Source organism: Coregonus clupeaformis, unplaced genomic scaffold, assembly GCF_020615455.1.
Source record: "Coregonus clupeaformis isolate EN_2021a unplaced genomic scaffold, ASM2061545v1 scaf1587, whole genome shotgun sequence".
Taxonomy (NCBI): Eukaryota; Metazoa; Chordata; class Actinopteri; order Salmoniformes; family Salmonidae; genus Coregonus; species Coregonus clupeaformis.
The window spans coordinates 35015-59824 of NW_025535041.1; the positions used below are offsets into that span (position 1 = coordinate 35015).

Genomic DNA, 24810 nt, shown 5'->3' on the forward strand with positions numbered 1-24810 from the left:
CTCTTGGTGCTGGTCTCACCGTCTCTTAGGGTGTCTGCACTGACGTGGATATCCACAATCCTCTCCTCCATCTCATCTCTGTTAAACTTGACCTTCTTGGTAATATCTGGCTTGGTATAGACACCCTCAACATGTTTTCTGACTATAGTTACGGTGCCTTACATGCTGACCAAACCGCTTGCGTTACCTGCTCAAACGTTGCAAAATACATTTACATGTTATTCAATCATTTCATCCAAACTGCTCGAGCCCATCAATGAGCGTCTGTGTAGCCAGGCTTGGTTCTATTTTTGACTCTTGACTTGGTGCAAGTCCCGCCTCTCCCATCTCCTCATTGGTTTTTAGGAGCATATACCCATGTGGGTGATTGAAAGATGAACTGAGGTCCACACTCCAGTTCAGTTGGTGGTGGTTATGCACCTTTAAAGTTGGTTGCCAATCGCCATATAAAGTCCACAGAAGAAGAAGAAGAAGAAGAAGAAGAAGAAGAAGAAGAAGAAGAAGAAGAAGAAGAAGAAGAAGAAGAAGAAGAAGACTGAAGGAGGATAGATCACTAGAAACTAACTATATTTCCCCTTTTATCTGTGGATTAATTGTCGAAGTAAAGAACACACCATTTTGTGTGAGTCAAAATGGGTCAAAATTCTACAAAGATCCAGGAAAAAAAGGACCTGCATTTCAGTTAAAATAACAACCCAATGTTTATATCCCAGGACAAATTAGCTAGCAACAGCCATGAATATTTCATGTGTTTCGACCTGTCCCCAAATTAATATAGTTGGTGCAGAGTTCATTTTGATTTTTCAACCTGTGTGTCCTGATCGCGTTTGGTGTGGATGGACGAAATCAACATGCATGCGATGGCGCACGCGGACACACGCGTGCCCGGTGTAGTCAGCATGTTAAAGTATGCAAGACAATTTCACTGGTTCAAGAGGGTATCTCTGCCCTGTGTCAGTGTCTGCTTTTGAACCTGTTTTAGGTGGGGGTTATCCCCAGCACAATGATAAAATATCAAAAGTTGAAGATAAAAACAACGTTTACATGGATTTGTGGAACAGAAACATGTCCTGGCTGGTTATAGTTGGGACACTTTCTTCTTCTTCTTTCACCTTTTTATCTGATTTCTGGGTGACTTCCTGGTCTACTGAGGGAAGTTCCACCCACATACACCAGGTACAAACACCCTCTTATATGGTCTCCGACTGCTCTATATCACTGATTAACATATTGGACGTATTAATGGGACTTAATTTACCTTCTGTTTATCTCTAAAGTAAACCAGGTAGAGTCTGGCATACCTCAGAGCAGCTGTCTAGGCCCCTTACTTTAAAAAATATTTTTACTAATGACCTACCACTAGCACTGAGTAAAGCCTGTGTGTCTATGTATGCTGATGACTCAACATTTACGAGGCAGCTACCACAGCAAGGGAAATCACTGCAACACTTAACAAAGAGCTATAGCCAGTTTAAGAATGGCTGGCATGTAGCTAATCATAAATTTATAAAAAAACGAAAAGCATTGTATTTGGGACCAATCATTCGCTAAACCCTAAACCTCAACTAAATATTTTAATGAATAATGTGGAAATTGAGCAAGTTAAGGAGACTAAACTGCTTGTTGTAACCCTAAATTGTAATGTGACATGGTCAAAACATATTGATGCAATGGTAGCTAAGATGGAGAGAGGTCTGTCTGTGATAAAGCGCTGTTCTGTTTTCTTGACTTCACAATCAACCAAACAAATCATACAAGCCCTAGTTTTATGACAACTGCACTACTACCCAGTTATAGTGTCAAGTGCTGCAAAGAAGGACATGGGCAAATTACAGTTGGCCCAGAACAGAGCAGCAAGGCTAACATCAATAACATGCATGTTGATCTCTCCTGGTTCAAAGTAGAGGAGAGATTGACTTTATCACTACTACCTGTTGTTGTGAGAGGTATTGACGTGCTGAAAGCACCAAACTGTCTGTTCAAACAGCTAACACACAGCTCAGACACCCATACATACCCCACAAGACCTGGCACCAGGGGTCTCTTCACAGTCCCCAAGTCCAGAACTTACTCTGCGAAACGCACAGTACTACATAGAGCTATGGCGACATGGAACTCTCTTCCACATCAAGTAACTCAAGCGAGCAGTAAAATCAGATTTTAAAAAACAACACCTCACGGCACAACGCAGACAGTGAAGAGACACGCACACATTCTAACACAGGCACTCTACACACATACACACATTGTAGTATTGTAGTATTATACATTTTCTATTGTACATTTGTAGTATTAGAGTAATTATGTAATAATGTATTGTATGATGTATTGTTTTATTTATGATGTATACTGTTGTTATGTTTTGTTGTGATGTAATTGTTTTGAGTAATTGTTTTTGATCCTTTTTGGAGCATAGGAAGAGTAGCTGCTGCCTTGGCAGGAACTAATGGCGACCCTAATAAATACAAATACAAAACATACATCTATTTGCATATTTAAAGTGCAATCTGCAGTTGCAACATACATTTTTTTGACTTATACATTTATGATATGTACCGATTTGATTATTGAACAATATAATCTATAAATGCCTCATGGGCTTCTTTAACTGTTGTAACCCAATAGAACCCAAAATATACACTTGTTTTTCTACAATGTTTGCAAACAAATTAAGTTTATACAAACACTATATAGCCTGAAAAGACGGTTACAGCTATCATTTTTATATAATGGATGGTCATTCCTTGCATCCATAGCGCTGTTTATGAATTTGAGAGTGGTTACATTTCTTCAGCCCCATCCCCCAGCTTTTTACCAAAAAAGGTGTGGGGAGTCCCTTACTTTTAGTTTCAACTGCTGTACACAGAAATACTGCTGTCCTTTTAAAGGTAAAATCAATAAAAAAAACCTGAGACTTATTATCCGTTTTTTTGCAGTGTTTTTGTGTCATGTATTTGTGTAAGTCTTTGTCAGTGTGTGATAGTTTTCAAAGTTCTTACGTGAGCGATGGGTCTCAGTCTTCACTCTACTCATTGCTGTGTTCTGAAATTTCTTCAATAACCTTGTTTTCTTCAACAATCCAGTTTAATGCAATAACCTGTTTGTTGACTCAGTCATCCATCTTAACTAACTTTATGATTACCTTTCTAACTGACTCCTAATGGTAATATCTACTGTATGATTACCTTTCTAACTGACTCCTAATGGTAATATCTACTGTATGATTACCTTTCCAACTGACTCCTAATGGTAATATCTACTGTATGATTAACTTTCTAACTGACTCCTAATGGTAATATCTACTGTATGATTACCTTTCTAACTGACTCCTAATAGTAATATCTACTGTATGATTGTAACTTCACTGACAAGTAGTTGAGTAGTTGGTCTGATCTGCATCTCTACCTGGTACCTCGGCTCTCTGTCTGTGGTCCACTACAGTTGATATAATGTTGTAAGTATCCAATCATCTTCAATCAGGAAGTTCTAAACACAGTGATATAACATGATAGCTGCATGACAAGAAGTAGTGACGAGTGCAGCCTTTCATCCTATCACTTTGCCAGGCCTGTTTGTGGCATCCTTCAAATGGAGTTCAAATGGAGTTCACATTATGGCTCTTAATCTCTCTATGCCAGCCACCGATGGCCATATAGGGGCCCTTTACTTTTATCTATGCTGTCTGTGTGTGACATCAGTGTGAGGAGTTATTAATGGGAGACCAATGGGGCGGCGCACAATTGGCCCAGCGTCGTCCAGGGTAGGGGAGGGAATGGCCGGCAGGGATGTAGCTCAGTTGGTAGAGCATGGCGTTTGCAACGCCAGGGTTGTGGGTTCGATTCCCACAGGGGGCCAGTATGAAAAAATAGAAAAATAATGTATGCACTCACTAACTATAAGTCGCTCTGGATAAGAGCGTCTGCTAAATGACTAAAAATACATTATTCAGAGGTTTGTGTGTGTAGGAAATTGGTCTGTGTTTTTCTCAGAGGTTTTAAAGGGGAACTTCACGTGCGTCCGTGTCTGCCTGTGTGCAGTGTGTCTGTCCTCTCACTACTGTTCTGCCCTCTGTCTATATCCAACTGCAGGTGACACTGCCTAAAACCAGTATTTCTGTGTACGGTGGCACTTTACATTTCGGCGCGCGCGAGTTACTGTTCATTCTCTTGAGAGAACAAAGATGAGAAGGAGAACCGGAGGTACTTCGTTAGCTTGCTGCTACTATAGCTAGCTACTTTTGTTTGCCCATGATGAGATATTCAGAGTTATTGACCTCACAGTAAGCCAGATTCAAGTAATTTAGCTACGTTTCAACATGTTGACTCAAAAGCTGCACTGACAGATAACGTTAAGCTAGCTAACTAACGCTAGGGACTACCCAGTCTAGCAAATGTTATGACAGTAGATTATTAGCTATCTGGACACTGGACACTAAATCCAACTGCTGGAGCTCTGTTCACCACACGAAAAGTATCACTAACTAACCAATTACTGTCTAATCAATTACTGTCCAAATATGCAAAAAATATGCAAATAAAGCTATTTAGCTTGCTAACTTGAAGGGCATCAAAGACCAACATGACGTTAGCTACTTTTGGTAACCTGAGCTCAATTAACTGTTGAAAGATCAAAGCTGGATGGCTGCGTTAACATTGTTTTTCCAACTTGTAGAAGATGGACTTACAGAATTTCTTCTTGAGAAAGAGGGAGCTCGAGCTCGAGAGATGGAGCTCAGCAAACACTGAGACGGTAATTCTATTTGCAGGAGTAAGTGATTTTGTGTGTATGTGTGTTTACAATACAATTTCAAATGCACTGATATTATTCTACATCTACATAGAGAGACAGAGGCCCACAGGACAGACAGAGGAGAGTACAGGAGAACAGAGAGAGAGAACAAAGGTATTGTGGTTAGTGATAGGTTGACAGTTCAATGCTCATCAGCTTTAAGATTGAGTTGAACTGCTATTATCATTAAGGAATATAAATTATCTCAGATTTTACCTTTAGCTCAATTAAATTAAACATAATTTGCCAGTTTTCCTGTTCTTCACATTGCTTATTTGTGTGTGTGTGTGTGTGTGTGTGTGTGTGTGCGTGTGTGTTCAGAATGCTGATACTATTCCATCTTTGTAATAATATAAAGTAATAATATAAAGGATCTAGGAAAGCAGAACATCAGACAGCATGGAACAGAGGGGAGTGAGGAGCAGACAGGACAGAGAGAGGAGAACACAGGACAATATATATATATATATATATATATATATATATATATATATATATATGAGAGAGAGAGAGAGAGAGAGAGAGAGAGAGAGAGAGAGAGGAGGCCTACACAAGACAGACAGAGGAGCGTTCAGGAGAACAGAGATCTGCATGGATGTACTAACATCCTATTACTGTGTATAATAACTTGCAAACATTGTGAATATTTAGTTGGAGAAAGGATTGTATGCTGGTGTGTACATATGTGTAAAATTGTGATGTGTCACTACAGTAAAACCCACAAAAATGTTCTCAGGGGGAGGAGGTGGTGTATTTGTTTTTGTGTAATTAAATAAGTTGAAATATTGTCCTGTGGCTAATTGACATTGGAATCTGTGATTTATTACCACAAATAAATATACAATTATGATTTTCAAGTGTGTTTGGTGCCCGAGTTTGTACATATTATCTTTAAAAGTGCTGTGTCCCCCCCATTCTACAGATATAACACAAGCCAACTGCTAATGTGAGTTTACGCAGTTCCAACATAATCCAAATGATGGCAGCCTAAAATCCCAATCCTGCTACAGTGCACATAACCAGAATAATATTTACTGCAAAAATTATTTTTTGGTCTAGGCTGCCACCCTTTGTAACAATTTTGATCTGCACCGTGCACGCAGCATAAACTCACATTAGTTAACAGTAACGTGACCAACATCAACATGTGGAGGCCCACTATCATGAGGTTTCCACGCCAAATCATCCTAAAGTATTAAAAACAATTATATGTAACTCAAAGTTACTTGTAGATGATTTGGAAAATAATACTTTAGGTACCATTGACTTGTACCCTCTTACATTTGACTGCTTTATTAAAATCTGATTACAATTTTTATCTTCAAACAAGTGGATTATGTATCTTTAGGCTCCCATAATGGTGTTTATATATAAAACGTTTATAGATCTAACTTAATTAAATTATCTATACAACGTTTTCTAAATGACAAAATATTAGATCAACTTACCTCAGAATCGTTTTGCTAGTGACTTATAAATGCATGAGACATAAAGTTTAAGTTGATCAAGATTAGTGGCAGTCAGGGAAAGTGTTGGAAAATAAATTGGTGACATAAAGTGGTTACTGTGAGAATTAGGGAGTGGGGGGCTAGTTGCTCCACATTACCCTATATGATAATAGATCTCAATAAATATATTATTAATAGTAGGTACGCAATTACCCAACACCATATTCCATGGGTTTACCGACCACAATCCATTGAAATAATATAAAAAAGTGTTGATTAATTGGCGTCAGGAGAGCACAGCATGTGGAAGAAAGCAGTGAGATATGGAACATGGTGTTATGTTTCGGCAAAAATGTTCACTGCTAGCGTGTAGGCCAAGAGTGCAAGGCGCTTCATTTCTGTCGCTCAGGTATCTGTGTTACAGTATGATGTCATGAAGAGGAGGCTGGTGGGAGGAGCTATAGGAGGACAGGCTCATTGTAATGGCTGGAATGGAATTAATGGAACGGAGTCAAACGTGTTTTCTATATGTTTGATGTGTTTGATACCGTTCCATAGATTCCATTCCAGTCATTACAATGAGCCCGCCCACCCTCCCACCCTCCCACCAGCCTCCTCTGTTGGCATGGTGTTGTTAAACCCGTTTTTCACAAATCCAGTGACGATTGTCTTCACATGACTGGTCATTCCATGCCTTTACAGGAAGCCATGTTTCTGTGTTCAGCTCAACACAGTCCTCCTCCCCATTTGCTGGGTCGTCATTACCATTGTCAGGCTGCTGTTGGTACCAGTAACTACAGGGTAAACAAGACAGAGAAAATTAAATAATAAACATTTGATTTGTCACATGCGCCAAATACAACAGGCTTACACTTTACCATGAAATGCTTACTTACGGGTCCTTTCCCAACAATGCAGAGTTAAAATGTTAGAAAAAAGAAATACTACATTTTCTAAATAAAAAAAAGGAAAATAGTAACACAATAAAATAACAATAACGAGGCTTTATACAAGGAATACCGGTACCGAGTCAATGTGCAGGGGTACGAGGTAGTTGAGGTAATTTAGGTACTATGTACATGTAGGTAGGGGTAAAAGTGTCAAGGCAATCCGGTTAGATAATAAACAGAGTAGCAGCAGTGCATGAGAAAAGTGTGAAGGTGTGTCTATGTATGAGTGTGTGTGTGTGAGCGTAGGTAGTGTGTGTGTGTGTGTGTGTGAGTGTGTGTTGGTGTGTCAATGTAATATGTGTGTGTGTGTGTGTGTGTGTGTGTGTGTGTGTGGGTAGAGTCTAGTGAGGGTGCATAGAGCCAGTGGAAGAGAGCCAGTACAAAAATCAACAACAAAAAGGGGTCAAAGTAAATAGTCAGACACTGTGGTAGAAAACATCATCCTAAATACATGTTTTTTTAGCTTTAAAATGAAGATACCTCACCAAGCATGGACAAACAACCAAAACTTTAGTTGTATTTTTTGAATGACATTTTCAAATGCAAATAGTACTTGGTTTCTATGCTATATCTTTAGTGCTTGTGGAATGACATCTATGAGTGAAAACAAGATTTGAAGCAATATGTAATTTGTTAAGTCTCCATATTACACCAGGAGGATCAAATCTCAACCTTGTAGTCATTGGATTATGAACAACACAGAGAATCAGACCTACCCCCTTACACTGTGGTCAGTGTTATTAGAGCAGTAGTCTCTTACCTTGGGGTGGTCAGTGGTGTGCGGTCCACCCATCTCCAGGTCCCCTCAGTAACAGAGTCAGTCAGACCAATCCAGGCTCTCTTATCGAGGCCAAAGAGAAACTCCTGTTGATAAAGATACTGATATTGTCAACTGCAATAGGCTAAATGCGTTAAATACTGGAAGATACATTACTGACCAAGGATGTTTGATCATAACCCCCCATATCTCTCTCTCTCTCTGTTCTCTCACCTGTTCCTTATCACTGTTTACGATGACTAGGTCAGCTCCTCTCTCCAGACAGTCCTCTCTGCTCTCCATCCAGGTTTTAGTCTCAGTAGACAGGAAGTACCAACTGGATTCAAACTTCTGCCAGCCTTTAGGACAGGTTTGTTCTACAAGACAAAAACATGAATTATTATACTGCACCTATTATTGAAGAATACAAACACAAGTTGACTGCATATTAGGCATGTGATGTTATGATCATTTATTAGGTGAACTCACTCAGATTAGAGAACTTTCTTTTGAGATCATCTCTCTCCTTCTGTAGCTGGTCTCTCTCTTTAGTCAGGTTGTTGTAACTGGTCTGTAGCTGGTCTCTCTCTGCAGTCACATTGGTTTTATCTCCCATGCCTCTGTTATCTAGAAAGGATTGATACATATACTGTAGCTACTGGTGAAAACACCATTTCTTACTTCTACTGTAATTGGCAGGTGTTAAAAACTGAAGGTCTATACAGTCTGCTAAAAGTGGACAGAATATTTTGGATGTGTTTTGTTAGTTCCTTGAACATGTCTAACAGAGGAGGAATTTAGTTACACAGATAACAACATTCATCTGAATTTGGGACCTTGTGAAAAACTGATATAGTGTAATGATTAGATAACAATACACTCACAGACAAGTCTCAGGGAGATGTTGAGCGTGACTTGTAGAACACACAGCATCCCAAAGCTCACAGCAACCATCCTGTAGAGTCTTCTCCCTGAATCCTCAGGTCCTGAGGAGATACACACTGATGTGAGAACACACATGCACAACGTTCCCATGCACACATACCCACACACACACACACCCACATACACAACGTTCCCATGCACACATACACGCACACGTACACACAAACAAACACACGTAGACGAGGGTGGTGTTGGTCCATGACCAGCTACAAGAGGACTGTTTCTCAATGCTGTTTTAGAGGAGGTTACCATATCAGTATGACATGTTAGCAGCACATAATTACATTAATACATCTAAATACCCTGAAAACATACAGCTATTTTTATATTTACATTCAAGGTAAAATCATTATAAAAAACTTCCACTGGGGCTTGCTATCAATTAGCATTTTTCAGTGTTTTTGTGTCATGTGTAAGTCTTTGTCTTTGTGTGTGTGTGTGTGTGTGTGTGTGTGTGTGTGTATGTGACTTGAGATTTCTATAGTTTTAATTATACTTTGTGGCAAGTAACAATTTTTCCGGGGGAAGAAATAGTTTCTTTGGAGGTCACTATAACTTTTTGAATACAGATCCCAAAAAATTACAACTCTTTAAAACTGTTTGAATACAGATCTGAGAAAGCAACCACTCAGTCGGGGTCTCAACTTTGTAGAGAATACACAATGTGAATACACAATATGCAATTTGGAAATTAGGTTTTGCATCAGCAGTTTTTCTCTTATTTACGTCAGTCACTCTATTAGCCTTGTCAGCTAACAATTTTTAGATTGTCAGTTAGTCTAGCCAGCTATCTAAACTCTTTGTACTCATGGCCGAATACCGACCGGGCACATAGGATGTGTTCCCAGGGGCCCTGGCCTCCAGGGGTTCCCCCATTTACTTATTTTGTCACTCTCACTCATGTATCATTAACATGTCATAAGTCTTGACAAAATGTGTAGAATTGCAGGAAATGTGCTTTAAAAATGCAAAAATGTCTCTCCAGTCCATGGCAAAATGATTAGAATAGCAGAAAGCTTGCTTTAAAACGGCAACATTTTCTCTACTCCTTATGGCAAAATGTGTAAAATGTCAGGAAATTAACTTTAAAAGTAAAAGGTATTGACTATTTGTTTTTCCTCGTTATTTGTAATTTATTTTGTACATAATGTTTCTGCCATCGTCTCTTATAATCAAAAAGAGCTTCTGGATATCAGGACAGCGATTACTCACCTCGTATTGGACGAAGATTTTTTCTTCAACAAGGCGGCCGCGAAAGATATCCCACAGACACCCGACAAGGCCCAAATCCCCATCATTCGCATGAGGAAAAGACGGAAATATCGTGGACGTAGGTCGGGGTGCCTTGTAAGGATCCGACGGCGAGCGAGTAAACTGCCTCTGCCATCAATCCTATTAGCCAATCTTCAATCATTAGAGAACAAATTGGATGATTTAAGATTACGGTTATCCTACCAACAGGACATTAAAAACTGTAACATCTTATGTTTCACGGAGTCGTGAATGAACGACGAAATGGACAACATACAGCTAGCGGGCTATACGCTACATCGGCAGGATAGAATGGCTGACTCCGGTAAGACAAGGGGTGGCGGTCTGTGTATATTTGTAAACAACAGCTGGTGCACAAAATCAAATACTAAGGAAGTCTCGAGGTTTTGCTCGCCTGAGGTAGAGTATCTTATGATAAGCTGTAGACCACACTATTTACCAAGAGAGTTTTCATCTATATTTTTCATAGCTGTCTATTTACCACCACAAACCAATGCTGGCACTAAGATTGCACTGAATGAGCTGTATAAGGCCATAAATCAACAGGAAACCGCTCATCCAGAGGCAGTGCTCCTAGTGGCCGGGGACTTTAATTCAGGGAAACTTAAATCTGTTCTACCTAATTTCTACCAGCATGTTAAATGTGCAACCAGAGGAAAAAAAACTCTAGACCACCTTTACTCCACACACAGAGACGCATACAAAGCTCTCCCTCGCCCTCCATTTGGGAAATCTGACCATAACTCTATCCTCCTGATTCCTGCTTATAAGCAAAAACTAAAGCAGGAAGCACCAGTGACTCGGTTAATAAAAAAGTGGTCAGATGACACAGATTCTAAGCTACAGGACTGTTTTGCTAGCACAGACTGGAACATGTTCCGGGATTCTTCAGATAGCATTGAGGAGTACACCACATCATCACTGGCTTCATCAATAAGTGCATCGATGATGTCGTCCCCACAGTGACCTTACGTACATACCCCAACCAGAAGTCATGGATTACAGGAAACATCCGCACTGAGCTAAAGGGTAGAGCTGCCGCTTTCAAGGAGTGGGACTCTAACCCGGACGCTTATAAGAAATCCCGCTATGCCCTCCAACGAACCATCAAACAGGCAAAGAGTCAATACAGGGCTAAGGTTGATTCATACTACACCGGCTCTGACGCTCGTCGGATGTGGCAGGGTTTTGAAAACTATTACAGACTACAAAAGGGAAGCACAGCCATGAGCTGCCCAGTGACACAAGACTTCCAGACGAGCTAAACCACTTCTATGCTCGCTTCGAGGCAAGCAACACTAAAGCATGCATGAGAGCACCAGCTGTTCCCGAGGACTATGTGATCACGCTCTCCGTAGCCGATGTGAGTAAGACTTTTAAGCAGGTCAACATTCACAAGGCCGCAGGGCCAGATGGCTTACCAGGACGTGTACTCTGAGCATATGCTGACCAACTGGCAAGTGTCTTCACTGACATTTTCAACATGTCCCTGACTGAGTCTGTAATACCAACATGTTTCAAGCAGACCACCATAGTCCCCGTGCCCAAGGACACTAAGATAACCTGCCTAAATGACTACCGACCCGTAGCACTGACGTCTGTAGCCATGAAGTGCTTTGAAAGGCTGGTCATGGCTCACATCAACACCATTATCCCAGAAACCCTAGACTCACTCCAATTTGCATACCGCCCCAACAGATCCACAGATGATGCAATCTCTATTGCACTCCACACTGCCCTTTCCCACATGGACAAGAGGAACACCTACGTGAGAATGCTATTCATTGACTACAGCTCAGCATTCAACACCATAGTGCCCTCAAAGCTCATCACTAAGCTAAGGATCCTGGGACTAAACACCTTCCTCTGCAAATGGATCCTGGACTTCCTGACGGGCCGCCCCCAGGTGGTAAGGGTAGGTAACAACACATCTGCCACACTGATCCTCAACACGGGGGCCCTTCAGGGGTGCGTGCTCAGTCCCCTCGTGTACTCCCTGTTCACCCATGACTGCATGGCCAGGCACGACTCCAACACCGTCATTAAGTTTGCAGACGACACAACAGTGGTAGGCCTGATCACCGACAACGATGAGACAGCCTATAGAGAGGAGGTCAGAGACCTGGCCGTGTGGTGCCAGGATAACAACCTCTCTCCCTCAACATGACCAAGACAAAGGAGATGATTGTGGACTACAGGAAAACAAAGAGGACTGAGCACGCCCCCATTCTCATCGACGGGGCTGTAGTGGAACAGGTTGAGAGCTTCAAGTTCCTTGGTGTCCACATCACCAACGAACTATCATGGTCCAAACACACCAAGACAGTCGTGAAGAGGGCACGACAAAGCCTATTCCCCCTCAGGAAACTGAAAAGATTTGGCATGGGTCCTCAGATCCTCAAAAAATTCTACAGCTGCACCATCGAGAGCATCCTGACTGGTTGCATCACCACCTGGTATGGCAACTGCTTGGCCTCCGACCGCAAGGCACTACAGAGGGTAGTGCGTACGTCCCATTACATCACTGGGGCCAAGCTTCCTGCCATCCAGGACCTCTATACCAGGTGATGTCAGAGGAAGGCCCTCAAAATTGTCAAAGACTCCAGCCACCCTAGTCATAGACTGTTCTCTCTGCTACCGCACGGCAAGCGGTACAGGAGTGCCAAGTCTAGGTCCAACAGACTTCTCAACAGCTTCTACCCCCAAGCCATAAGACTCCTGAACAGCTAATCATGGCTACCCGGACTATTTGCACTGCCCTCCCACCCCCACTCCACCTTTTTACGCTGCTGCTACTCTGGTAATTATTTATGCATAGTCACTTTAACTCTACCCACATGTACATATTACTTCAACTACCTCAACTAGCCGGTGCCCCCGCACATTGACTCTGCACCGGTACCCCCCTGTAAATATAGCCTCCCTACTGTTATTTTATTTTACTTCTGCTCTTTTTTTCTCCACACTTTTTTGATGTTGTTTTATTTTACTTTTTTATTAAAAATAAATGCACTGTTGGTTAGGGGCTGTAAGTAAACATTTCATTGTAATGTCTGCACCTGTTGTATTCGGCGCATGTGGACAATAACATTTGATTTGATTTGATTTGAAGCCACTAGCCAGCCATATATCATGAGTTAGAACATTATGAACATTAGGTTATATTATGAAGTTATTATTTAAGAGCATTGAAGACTAATCACAATCAGTAAATAAAATAATGCAGATTAACATCAATCATCAAAATCAATGATTAGCTGATAGCCTACCCTCCTTTCCTGATGTCAATCATGTCTTTAGGAGCCACTGTAACTAGTGGTGTAGTGATATTTGTTTAGGTGAGGGAGCGCATAAAACAAAGAATGATGTCATCGTTTGTCTCTAGAAAAACTTTTATTTTAATAACCTCAAAACATCAAATTAGGCATACCTAATTTCAAAATAGGCAAACATCACTGTCAATCTTGAATGATAATTCCTCACGTTTTACTGATGAAATGTCCAAACTGCATTCCAATCATTTCAATCATTTTCATGGGAATATGCATTTAGATCTTCTTGAATTACTGTTTTGTGAGGTAATCAACCCAGATGGTGTTAACATAACTATTAGCCTTTCTTGTAGGCCTATTTTGTTTCAATCAAAGCATATATCCTGCCTACAGTGCTGTTGAGTTCTTCAGATAAGAAATGACTGAGGAGGTGTTTCTGGTGTAACATATTATAGACCTACTATGCTACAGGACAGTGCTTATAGAACGTCTACACCCCCTTGATCTTTTATCACATTTTGCTGCCTTAAAATTACATCTTAAAAGGGTTTAATTCGATATATTTTCTACAGATCTACACAATCTACTCCACATTTTCAAAGTGAAAGACAGTTATAGAACAAAGAAAACTGAAATATCATAATTGGATAGGTCTCCACCCCCCTGAGTTAATACTTGGTGGAAGCACCTTTTTGCTGCAATTACAGCTGTGAATCATTTGAATTAAGATTCTACCAAATTTTGCACAACAAAAATATATCCATTGTTTTTGTCAAAATTGCTTGGATCGCTTGCCTTCTGCCTAGGCTGCATTGCTACAATGCTTGAGCTGGTCCCATGGTTGATTCAGAGCGGTAGCTAAGACAGTGCAGTATGAAGATATGCTAAAACTGCGACTCTAATAGAAATCCCTGATCACATTTGTAGGCGATGTCATGGCGACGTTGGCTAGAGAAGCTCATGCGCAGAAACACGTCATTGGGTCTAATAGTCATCTTGCGCCGACGTGCCCATGTACAGGACATATAAAGTTGATTTTGTCACATTCATGAGGATGGAGTAATAACATGTAGAACTAATTAAGACATTGGGTTGAATCTAGGTTGTGCCTTTAGATTTTGAGAAAATTAACAACTAAGGAAGAATTTTTCACATCTCTCATTGACTTCCCCAAACGCCGACCTGGTGTGTTTGGTCTGTTTTGCAAGTGTTCCAGGAAGTCTTGCAATGTTGTGCTTCTGGGTTTAGCAACCCTGCATTATTGTGACGCTGTTGTCTTAACCTTTGTAATTTTCAAGCTAGGATCAGTGTCAAGGGGCATCTTGCTCTCAAGTGGAAATAAAGTTACACATACATACACAGAAACTGCAACATCACAACCTTTACAGCATCACCTTATGAAGACCCCCTCTGCGCAATTGAACTTGGTGAGGAGAGGAAATCAGTATGTTTTCTTGCGTCACTATGAGGAAACAGTTGTGGCTCTTCCACAGTATTGATTCACTTCCACAAGTCCATTTCCTCCTCCACTGAACATTTAAAAAAAGGAAATCATGGTTCTATTTATCTGAAACCCACAGCTTGAATGATTCAGAGATGCTTTGATTTCCTAACAGTGTTGATCCACATGATCCTGCTTGTTGTTCCCATCTTCTGACAGATCTCTTTGTCCTTTGTCTTCTTCCTGTTTTACATTTACATTTTACATTGAAGTCATTTAGCAGACACTCTTATCCAGAGCGACTTACAAATTGGTGCGTTCAACTTAGGATAGCCAGTGGGACAACTACATCTTGATCACAGTAAGTACACTTCTTCAAACAAGCAGCTGTGAGCAAAGTCAGTGCAATCAGGGACAACTACAGTGGGGGGAAAAAAGTATTTAGTCAGCCACCAATTGTGCAAGTTCTCCCACTTAAAAAGATGAGAGAGGCCTGTAATTTTCATCATACGTACACGTCAACTATGACAGACAAAATGAGAAAAAAAATTCCAGAAAATCACATTGTAGGATTTTTTATGAATTTATTTGCAAATTATGGTGGAATATAAGTATTTGGTCAATAACAAAAGTTTCTCAATACTTTGTTATATACCCTTTGTTGGCAATGACACAGGTCAAACGTTTTCTGTAAGTCTTCACAAGGTTTTCACACACTGTTGCTGGTATTTTGGCCCATTCCTCCATGCAGATCTCCTCTAGAGCAGTGATGTTTTGGGGCTGTCGCTGGGCAACATGGACTTTCAACTCCCTCCAAAGATTATCTATGGGGTTGAGATCTGGAGACTGGCTAGCCCACTCCAGGACCTTGAAATGCTTCTTACGAAGCCACTCCTTCGTTGGCCGGGCGGTGTGTTTGGGATCATTGTCTTGCTGAAAGACCCAGCCACGTTTCATCTTCAATGCCCTTGCTGATGGAAGGAGGCTTTCACTCAAAATCTCACGATACATGGCCCCATTCATTCTTTCCTTTACACGGATCAGTCGTCCTGGTCCCTTTGCAGAAAAACAGCCCCAAAGCATGATGTTTCCACCCCCATGCTTCACAGTAGGTATGGTGTTCTTTGGATGCAACTCAGCATTCTTTGTCCTCCAAACACAACAAATTGAGATTTTTCCAAAAAGTTCTATTTTGGTTTCATCTGACCATATGACATTCTCCCAATCCTCTTCTGGATCATCCAAATGCACTCTAGCAAACTTCAGACGGGCCTGGACATGTACTGGCTTAAGCAGGGGGACACGTCTGGCACTGCAGGATTTGAGTCCCTGGCGGCGTAGTGTGTTACTGATGGTAGGCTTTTTTACTTTGGTCCCAGCTCTCTGCAGGTCATTCACTAGTTCCCCCCGTGTGGTTCTGGGATTTTTGCTCACCGTTCTTGTGATCATTTTGACCCCACGGGGTGAGATCTTGCGTGGAGCCCCAGATCGAGGGAGATTATCATCGAGGGAGATTATCAGTGGTCTTGTTTGTCTTCCATTTTCTAATAATTGCTCCCACAGTTGATTTCTTCAAACCAAGCTGCTTACCTATTGCAGAATCAGTCTTCCCAGCCTGGTGCAGGTCTACAATTTTGTTTCTGGTGTCCTTTGACAGCTCTTTGGTCTTGGCCATAGTGGAGTTTGGAGTGTTACTGTTTGAGGTTGTGGACAGTTGTCTTTTATACTGATAACAAGTTCAAACAGGTGCCATTAATACAGGTAACGAGTGGAGGACAGAGGAGCCTCTTAAAGAAGAAGTTACAGGTCTGTGAGAGCCAGAAATCTTGCTTGTTTGTAGGTGACAAAATACATAGTTGACGTGTACCTATGATGAAAATTACAGGCCTCTCTCATATTTTAAGTGGGAGAACTTGCACAATTGGTGGCTGACTAAATACTTTTTTTCCCCACTGTACATCTCGATCACATTTTCACTCAACAACTGTAGTTTAGACATATTTGTGATCTAACTAACCCACAATCCTAATATTTGTGTAAACTCTTCACAGTTGTGTTCCGTGTGTGTAACTGAGTAGACTGACACCCCCTTTCATTGATCCACAATCCATAGGTAAGGCTGTACAGTGAAATAAAAGTATGCCCCGAGTCGTGGCTGAACAAGGACATGGTAAATATGAATCTAGCTGTTTTTTCTGTACACCGGCAGGACAGAACGGTGGTGGCAGGGAGGTGGTGTGTGTCTCTTTGTTAACAACATCTGGTGTTATCAAGGAAGTCTCAAGATTCTGCTCACCTGAGTTAGAATACCTCATGATAATCTGTAGACCATAATATTTACCAAGAGAGTTTTCATCTATATTTTTTGTAGCTGTGTTTTTACCACCACAAACCGATGCTGGCACTAAGACCTCACTCAAGGAGCTGTATATGGCCATTAGCAAACAAGAAAATGCTCACCCAGAGGTGGCACTCCTAGTGGCCGTTGACTTTAATGCAGGAAAACTTTAGTCTGTTTTACCTAATTTCTACTTGCACGTCACCTGTGCAACTGGAACTGAAAAATCTCTAAATCACCTTTACTCCACACACCGAGACACATACAAAGCTCTCCCTTGCCCTCCATTTGGCAAATCTTACCATAACTCTATCCTCCTGATTCTTGCCTACAAGCAATAACTAAAACAGGAAGTACCAATCACGCGCTCAATACAGAAGTGGTGCAATGAAGCGAATGTTAAGCTACAGGACTGTTTCTCTACGACAGACTGGAATATGTTCTGGGATTCATCCTATGGCATTGAAGAATTTACCACATCAGTGACCAGCTTCATTAGTAAGTGCATCGATGACATCGTCCCCAGATTGACCAGACGTACATAACCCAACCAGAAGCTATGGATTACAGGCAATATCGGCATTTGGCTAAAGGCTAGAGCTGCCACTTTCAAGGAGCGGGACACTAATCCAGACCCTTATAAGAAATCCCGCTACCTCCTACGATGAACCATCAAACAGGCAAAGCTTCAATACAGGACCAAAATCGAATCCTACTACACAGGTTCTGACGCTCGTTAGATGTGGCAGGACTTGCAAACTATTACAAAGGGAAACCCAGCAGTGATTTGTCCAGTGACGCGAGCCTACCAGACAAGCTAGTTACACTATACAGTGGGGAGAACAAGTATTTGATACACTGCCGATTTTGCAGGTTTTCCTACTTACAAAGCATGTAGAGGTCTGTAATTTTTATCATAGGTACACTTCAACTGTGAGAGACGGAATCTAAAACAAAAATCCAGAAAATCACATTGTATGATTTTTTAAGTAATTAATTTGCATTTTATAGCATGACATAAGTATTTGATCACCTACCAACCAGTAAGAATTCTGGCTCTCACAGACCTGTTAGTTTTTCTTTAAGAAGCCCTCCTGTTCTCCACTCATTACCTGTATTAACTGCACCTGTTTGAACTCGTTACCTGTATAAAAGACACTTGTCCACACACTCAATCAAACAGACTCCAACCTCTCCACAATGGCCAAGACCAGAGAGCTGTGTAAGGACATCAGGGATAACATTGTAGACCTGCACAAGGCTGGGATGGGCTACAGGACAATAGGCAAGCAGCTTGGTGAGAAGGCAACAACTGTTGGCGCAATTATTAGAAAATGGAAGAAGTTCAAGATGACGGTCAATCACCCCTCGGTCTGGGGCTCCATGCAAGATCTCACCTCGTGGGGCATCAATGATCATGAGGAAGGTGAGGATCAGCCCAGAACTACACGGCAGGACCTGGTCAATGACCTGATGAGAGCTGGGACCACAATCTCAAAGAAAACCATTAGTAACACACTACGCCGTCATGGATGAAATATCCTGCAGCGCACGCAAGGTCCCACTGCTCAAGCCAGCGCATGTCCAGGCCCGTCTGAAGTTTGCCAATGACCATCTGGATGATCCAGAGGAGGAATGGGAGAAGGTCATGTAGTCTGATGAGACAAAAATAGAGTTTTTTGGTCTAAACTCCACTCGCCGTGTTTGGAGGAAGAAGAAGGATGAGTACAACCCCCAAGAACACCATCCCAACCGTGATACATGGAGGTGGAAACATCATTCTTTGGGGATGCTTTTCTGCAAAGGGGACAGGATGAATGCACCGTATTGAGGGGAGGATGGATGGCGCCATGTATCGCGAGATCTTGGCCAACAATCTCCTTCCCTCAGTAAGAGCATTGAAGATGGGTCGTGGCTGGGTCTTCCAGCATGACAACGACCCGAAACACACAGCCAGGGCAACTAAGGAGTGGCTCCGTAAGAAGCATCTCAAGGTCCTGGGTGGCCTAGCCAGTCTCCAGACCTGAACCCAATAGAAAATCTTTGGAGGGAGCTGAAAGTCCGATTGCCCAGTGACAGCCCCGAAACCTGAAGGATCTGGAGAAGGTCTGTATGGAGGAGTGGGCCAAAATCCCTGCTGCATTGTGTGCAAACCTGGTCAAGACCTACAGGAAACGTATGATCTCTGTAATTGCAAACAAAGGTTTCTGTACCAAATATTAAGTTCTGCTTTTCTGATGTATCAAATACTTATGTCATGCAATAAAATGCAAATTAATTACTTAAAAATCATACAATGTGATTTTTGTTTTAGATTCCGTCTCTCACAGTTGAAGTGTACCTATGATAAAAATTACAGACCTCTACATGTTTTGTAAGTAGGAAAACCTGCAAAATTGGCAGTGTATCAAATACTTGTTCTCCCACTGTATATACAAAAGTATGTGGACTCCCCTTCAAATCAGTAGATTTGGCTATTTCAGACACACCCGTTGCTGACAGGTGTATAAAATTGAGCACACAGCCATGCAATCTCCATAGAAAAACACTGGCAGTAGAAAGGCCTTACTGAAGAGCTCAGTGACTTTCAATGTGGCACCATCATAGGATGCCACCTTTCCAACAAGTCAGTCAAATTTCTGCCCTGCTAGAGCTGCCCCGGTCAACTGTGAGTGCTATTATTGTAAAGTGGAAATGTATAGGAGCAACAACGTCTCAGCTGTGAAGTGGTAGGCCACACAAGCTCACAGAACGGGACCGCCGAGTGCTGAAGCGCGTAAAAATTGTCTATCCTCAGTCCAAACTGCCTCTGGAAGCAACATCAGTACAATAGCAGCCGCACAGAAGCCTAAGATCACCATGTGCAATGCCAAGCGTCGGCTAAAGTGCTGTAAAGCTCGCCGTCATTGGACTATGGAGCAGTGGAAACGTGTTCTCTGGAGTGATGAATCACGCTTCACCATCTGGCAGTCCGACGGACAAATCTGGGTTTGGCGGATAACAAGAGAACGCTACCTGCCCGAATGCATAGTGCCAACTGTAAAGTTGGGTGGAGGAAGAATAATGGTCTGGGACGTTTTTTTATGGTTCGGCTAGGCCCATTAGTTCCAGTGAAGGGAAATCTTAACGCTACAGCATACTATGACATTCTAGACGATTCTGTGCTTCCAACTTTGGGGCAAAAGTTTGGGGAAGGCCCTTTGCTGTTTTATCATGACAATGACCCTGTGCACAAAGCGAGGTCCATACAGAAATGGTTTGTCGAGATCGGTGTGGAAGAACTTGACTGACCTGCACAGAGTCCTGAACTCCAAATGAACACCTTTGGGATGAATTGGAATGCCGACTGCAAGCCAGGCCTAATCGCCTAACATCCGTGCCTGATCTCACTAATGCTCTTGTGGCTGAATGAAAGCAAGTCCCCGCAGCAATGTTCCAACATCTAGTGGAAAGTCTTCCCAGAAGAGTGGAGGCTGTTATAGCAGCAAAGGTGGGACAAACTCCATATTAATGCCTATTATTTTAGAATGAGATGTTCGACAAGCAGGTGTCCACATACTTTTGGTAATGTAGTATACCTGCTATGCTTGCTTTGAGGCTAGCAACACTAAACCATGCAGGAGAGCACCAGCTGTTCCGGACTACTGTGTGATCACGCTCTCCATGACTAAGACCTTTAAACAGGTTAGCATTCACAGACAAATTACCAGGACGCATACTCAGAGCATGCGCTGAGCAACTGGAAAGTGTTTCAATGACATTTTCAACCTCTCCCTGACCCAGTCTGTAATACCTACATGTTTCCAAGCAGACCACCATAGTCCCTGCGCCCAAGAATGCCTAATTAAACTGTCTAAATGACTATCGCCCTGTAGCACTACACCTGTAGCCATGAAATGTTGTGAAAGGCTGGTCATGGCTCAGTTCAACACCATCATCCCAAACACCTTGGACCCACCCATTCGCATACCTCCCCACAGATCCACAGATGATACAATCTCTATGCTCGTCATTGACTTCAGCTCAGAGTTCAACACCATAGTGCCCTCCAAGCTCAACACTAAACTAAGGACCCTGGGATCAAACAACTCCCTCTGCAACTGGATCCTAGACTTCCTGACGGGCTGCCCCCAGGTGGTGAGGGTAGGCAACAACATATCCGCCACACTGACCCTCAACATGGGGTCCTCAGGGTGCATGCTCAGTCCCTTTCTGTACTCTTTGTTCACCCATGACTGGGTGGCCGCGACCAACTCCAACACCATCATTAAGTTTGCCGACGACACAACGGTGGTAGGCCTGATCACCTACGACGATGAGACGGCCTACAGCGAGGAGGTCAGAGACCTGGCAGTGTGGTGCCAAGATTAGTTTTGTTTTATTTCATACGATCAGTTACGAGTTTTGTAAATGTTTTCATTGTGTTTTGTTTAGAGTGCTCCATGTCAGCAATGAGCATGTTTCTGGTTTCTCTGTCCTCTTAACATTGACGGAGAGTTTGTGCCAGAGCATGCATAGATGTAGGCTAACTGGCCTGCTGCGTGCAAGTGTAGGTAAGTGCCATTTGGGGATGTCTGATTTCTGATTGCTTTAACTCACCATCACTAATAAGCTGAGCTTCACAGTATTTTTGTTTCTCTCCGCACACAGTAAGTCAAAGAAGTCAGTATTATTGAATTTCAGTTGTGAATGTTAGTTCCTCAAAGTATTTAAAAAATCTTTCCAACACTCTCCCTTTCGATAAACACCAGTCCACGGTGTGAAACAGCAAAATGTCATGTCCTGAAGATAGCATATATCCAGTAGAAATGTCATAAAATACCTGCGAACACATCTCCCTTTGCGTGAAAACAGCTGTGTCTCTCCCCAGCTTACTGGCACAAAAACTCTGAGGGCCCGGAATAGGCTAGTTGATTAAATGTTGCAAGTTCGCTAGGCCAGCTTCCGGCCGGACCTCCATATAAACAGTCATTGGGCCGGACCCAGTTGATTGATTTGATACAATGTTGCCCTTCACTAACTGATTGATTTGATACAACGTTGCACTTCACTAGTGATAGCGCAAGTCAAGACTGAAAGGGAGGCAGACAGGCAGAGTAAAGAGATGAATGAGATTGAAAGAACCTGCATTTTCATCAGGATATTTTCTGTTTTTATTGTGGGGTTTATTCATTTTTACTTAGTTGACAATGGAAGTTATACTACTGCTACATTGGCCTATAGGCTATATTGCTTAGTTCCATGCGCTAATTTATTGTCATGAGCTAAAACCTATGTGTTCTCCATCCTCCATCTGCATCCTCTACTCACGCTAACGAGCCCCACTGTTTGCTCTGCTCGCTCACTACTTGCCAGCTGCGCCGCATTACCCACAACCTCCCAGTATTTTCTAAGTCCCGTTCAGCTCTCCCTTTGTCAGACTCAGTCCTGCAAAGCTCACACCCGAACCTGTGTGTGGCTCCTCACCCCTGTTTTGTGACCCCGGACCGCCTGATTTTGGATACCTGCCCCAGAGAAACCAGACCTGCCTTTGGCAAACTCTGATACTTCGACCCCGGTAACTCTGACCAGCCTTCTGCCTTGCTACAACGTATTTGGATTTCCCTTGAACTGTACTTCTGCCTTGTTTCATCCGCCCGCGTTGTGTTTCTCCCCCAGGACTTCTGGACCACCAACCACCGGGCGCCACGACGACGCTGCCACTGGGGGCACAGACCCAGCACATTGGACGGGATAACCCCTGAGCCTTCACTCACTCCCTACTTCCCTTTTCCCTTAAGTTTTAATAAACTTTCTGGTGTGACGAATTGTGGTCCTCTTGTCGTCTGTCTGAACCGTGACAGTACGATCTGACCATCATGGACTCAGCGCACACTTCCCCGACATGGAAACCGAAGAACCTGAGCAACCCACCGCCATGCTACGCCTGGAACACACTGGAGAGAGAGCTAGGTGCATGAGTGGCGAATCACCTCTCTGCTTCAGGTCGAGCACCAACAGCATCAGCAGTTCCAGCAGCACCAGCAGCAGTCCCAGCAGCAGCAACAACAACTCGAGCCAGGATCATCCAACTCCTCACCAACCTTACCCCAGCCAGTCTGCCCACCAGCCCTGCCTCCGAGTTAACTGCCCCGGTCATTTCAGCGCTGCCCGAACCCAAGATTGGAAACCCCGAGCGGTTCAACGGCGATTCTACCCAGGTCCGGCCATTCCTGACCCAGCTGCCGACTTCAGTTCTCCTTTGCAGCCAAGGACCCCTTCGCCACGGAGGGGGCTAGGGTCGGGTATGCCATCACCACCTGACGGGCCGAGCTCGACTCTGGGGAACAGCAGAGTCTCGAACGTCAAACCCCGCATGTGCAACCTTCGACCTGTTTGCTGAGGAGATGCTGAAGGTGTTTGACCTGGATTCACCAACCGCAGAGGCGTCTCGGAACTGTTCAGTATTCGACAAGGCAGACGTACAGTCGCAGACCATTCCATCGACTTCCAACCCTGGCAAGACGAAGTTCTGGGAACACACCATCGTTAGTGGACGCGTTTTTCATAGCTTGGCTGACTATATCAAGGACGAAGTTGGTCTCCCATGAACTGCCTTCCACTCTTGATGAAGCCTGATCTGCACTGACTGTCGGATCGACAGAAGGTTACAGACCCGTCGCCGTGAGAGGGGGCGCCAAGGTCCACCAACTACCGGCATCGAGGGAGATCCGACTGGGCTCCTGTCAGCTACTGCCACTCACCCAAGTCAGCTTGATCAGTCTGAGCCTATGGAGATTGGGCGAGCCCTCTCACTCCTGCAGAGCGCCAGTGCCGCTACCTCAAACCTCTGCCTCTATTGTGGAGGTGATGGACATCGTGTGGTAACCTGCCCTTTAAAAGCCGAAGCTCACCGGGCATAGGGGAGTCCGGTTGAGCTCAATGACCATCCAGTCCTCCGACCGCAAACCCTTGCTGCAAGTTCACCTCCGCCTCTCTGACTCTACTCACACCCTGGCTGCTCTGGTGGATTCTCGGGCGCCGAAGCCAACATAATGGACATCAAGCTGGCACGCCAACTGGGACTGGAGAACCTCCGTTTGACACCTCCTATTCCTGCCCGGGCACTGGACGGACACTTACCCGGATCGTCACTCATGTCACGGCCCGGTCTTGATGGGTCTGTCCGGAAACCATCAAGAGACTATCCAGTTCACCTGCTCCCCTCTCCAGGCCAACCTCATCCTGGGTTACCCATGGCTCCGCCCGGCACAACCTCAGCTCGACTGGGTGACCGGGGTGATCAGGGAGTGGGAGAGGACTGCCACCGAACTGCCTGCTTGCTGCCCGGCACCACCCCTCGGCCAGTACCTACTAACTCCGCCCTGACCTCTCCCATGTCCCAGAATGCTACCATGGTCTCAGAGAAGTGTTTAACAAAGCAAGAGCCACATCTCTGCCCCCTCACCGACCGTATGACCGTGCCATCGACCTCCTCCTGGAACAGCCCCCTCCAGAGGTCAGTCTTTATTCGTTGTCTGCTCCTGAAAAGAAGGTCCATGGAGGACTACATCAATGACTCTCTGTCCATAGGATTGATCCGGTCATCTTCATCTCCGG

The 24810-nt window shown here is 43.4% G+C and overlaps 1 protein-coding gene across 1 annotated transcript in view; it reads right to left on the reverse strand.

Moving 5' to 3' along the window:
* Positions 1-6870: 6870 nt before the first annotated feature.
* LOC121563412 (C-type lectin domain family 4 member E-like) overlaps positions 6871-24810 on the reverse strand; it is a 30223-nt gene continuing 12283 nt past the window's right edge. The window contains exons 2-6 of the mRNA XM_045218444.1: positions 8828-8929; positions 8433-8570; positions 8178-8320; positions 7947-8050; positions 6871-7030 (exon numbers count right to left, since the gene is read on the reverse strand). Coding sequence (XP_045074379.1) covers positions 6871-7030; positions 7947-8050; positions 8178-8320; positions 8433-8570; positions 8828-8929 — 647 coding nt within the window. The remainder of the gene's footprint in view (positions 7031-7946; positions 8051-8177; positions 8321-8432; positions 8571-8827; positions 8930-24810) is intronic.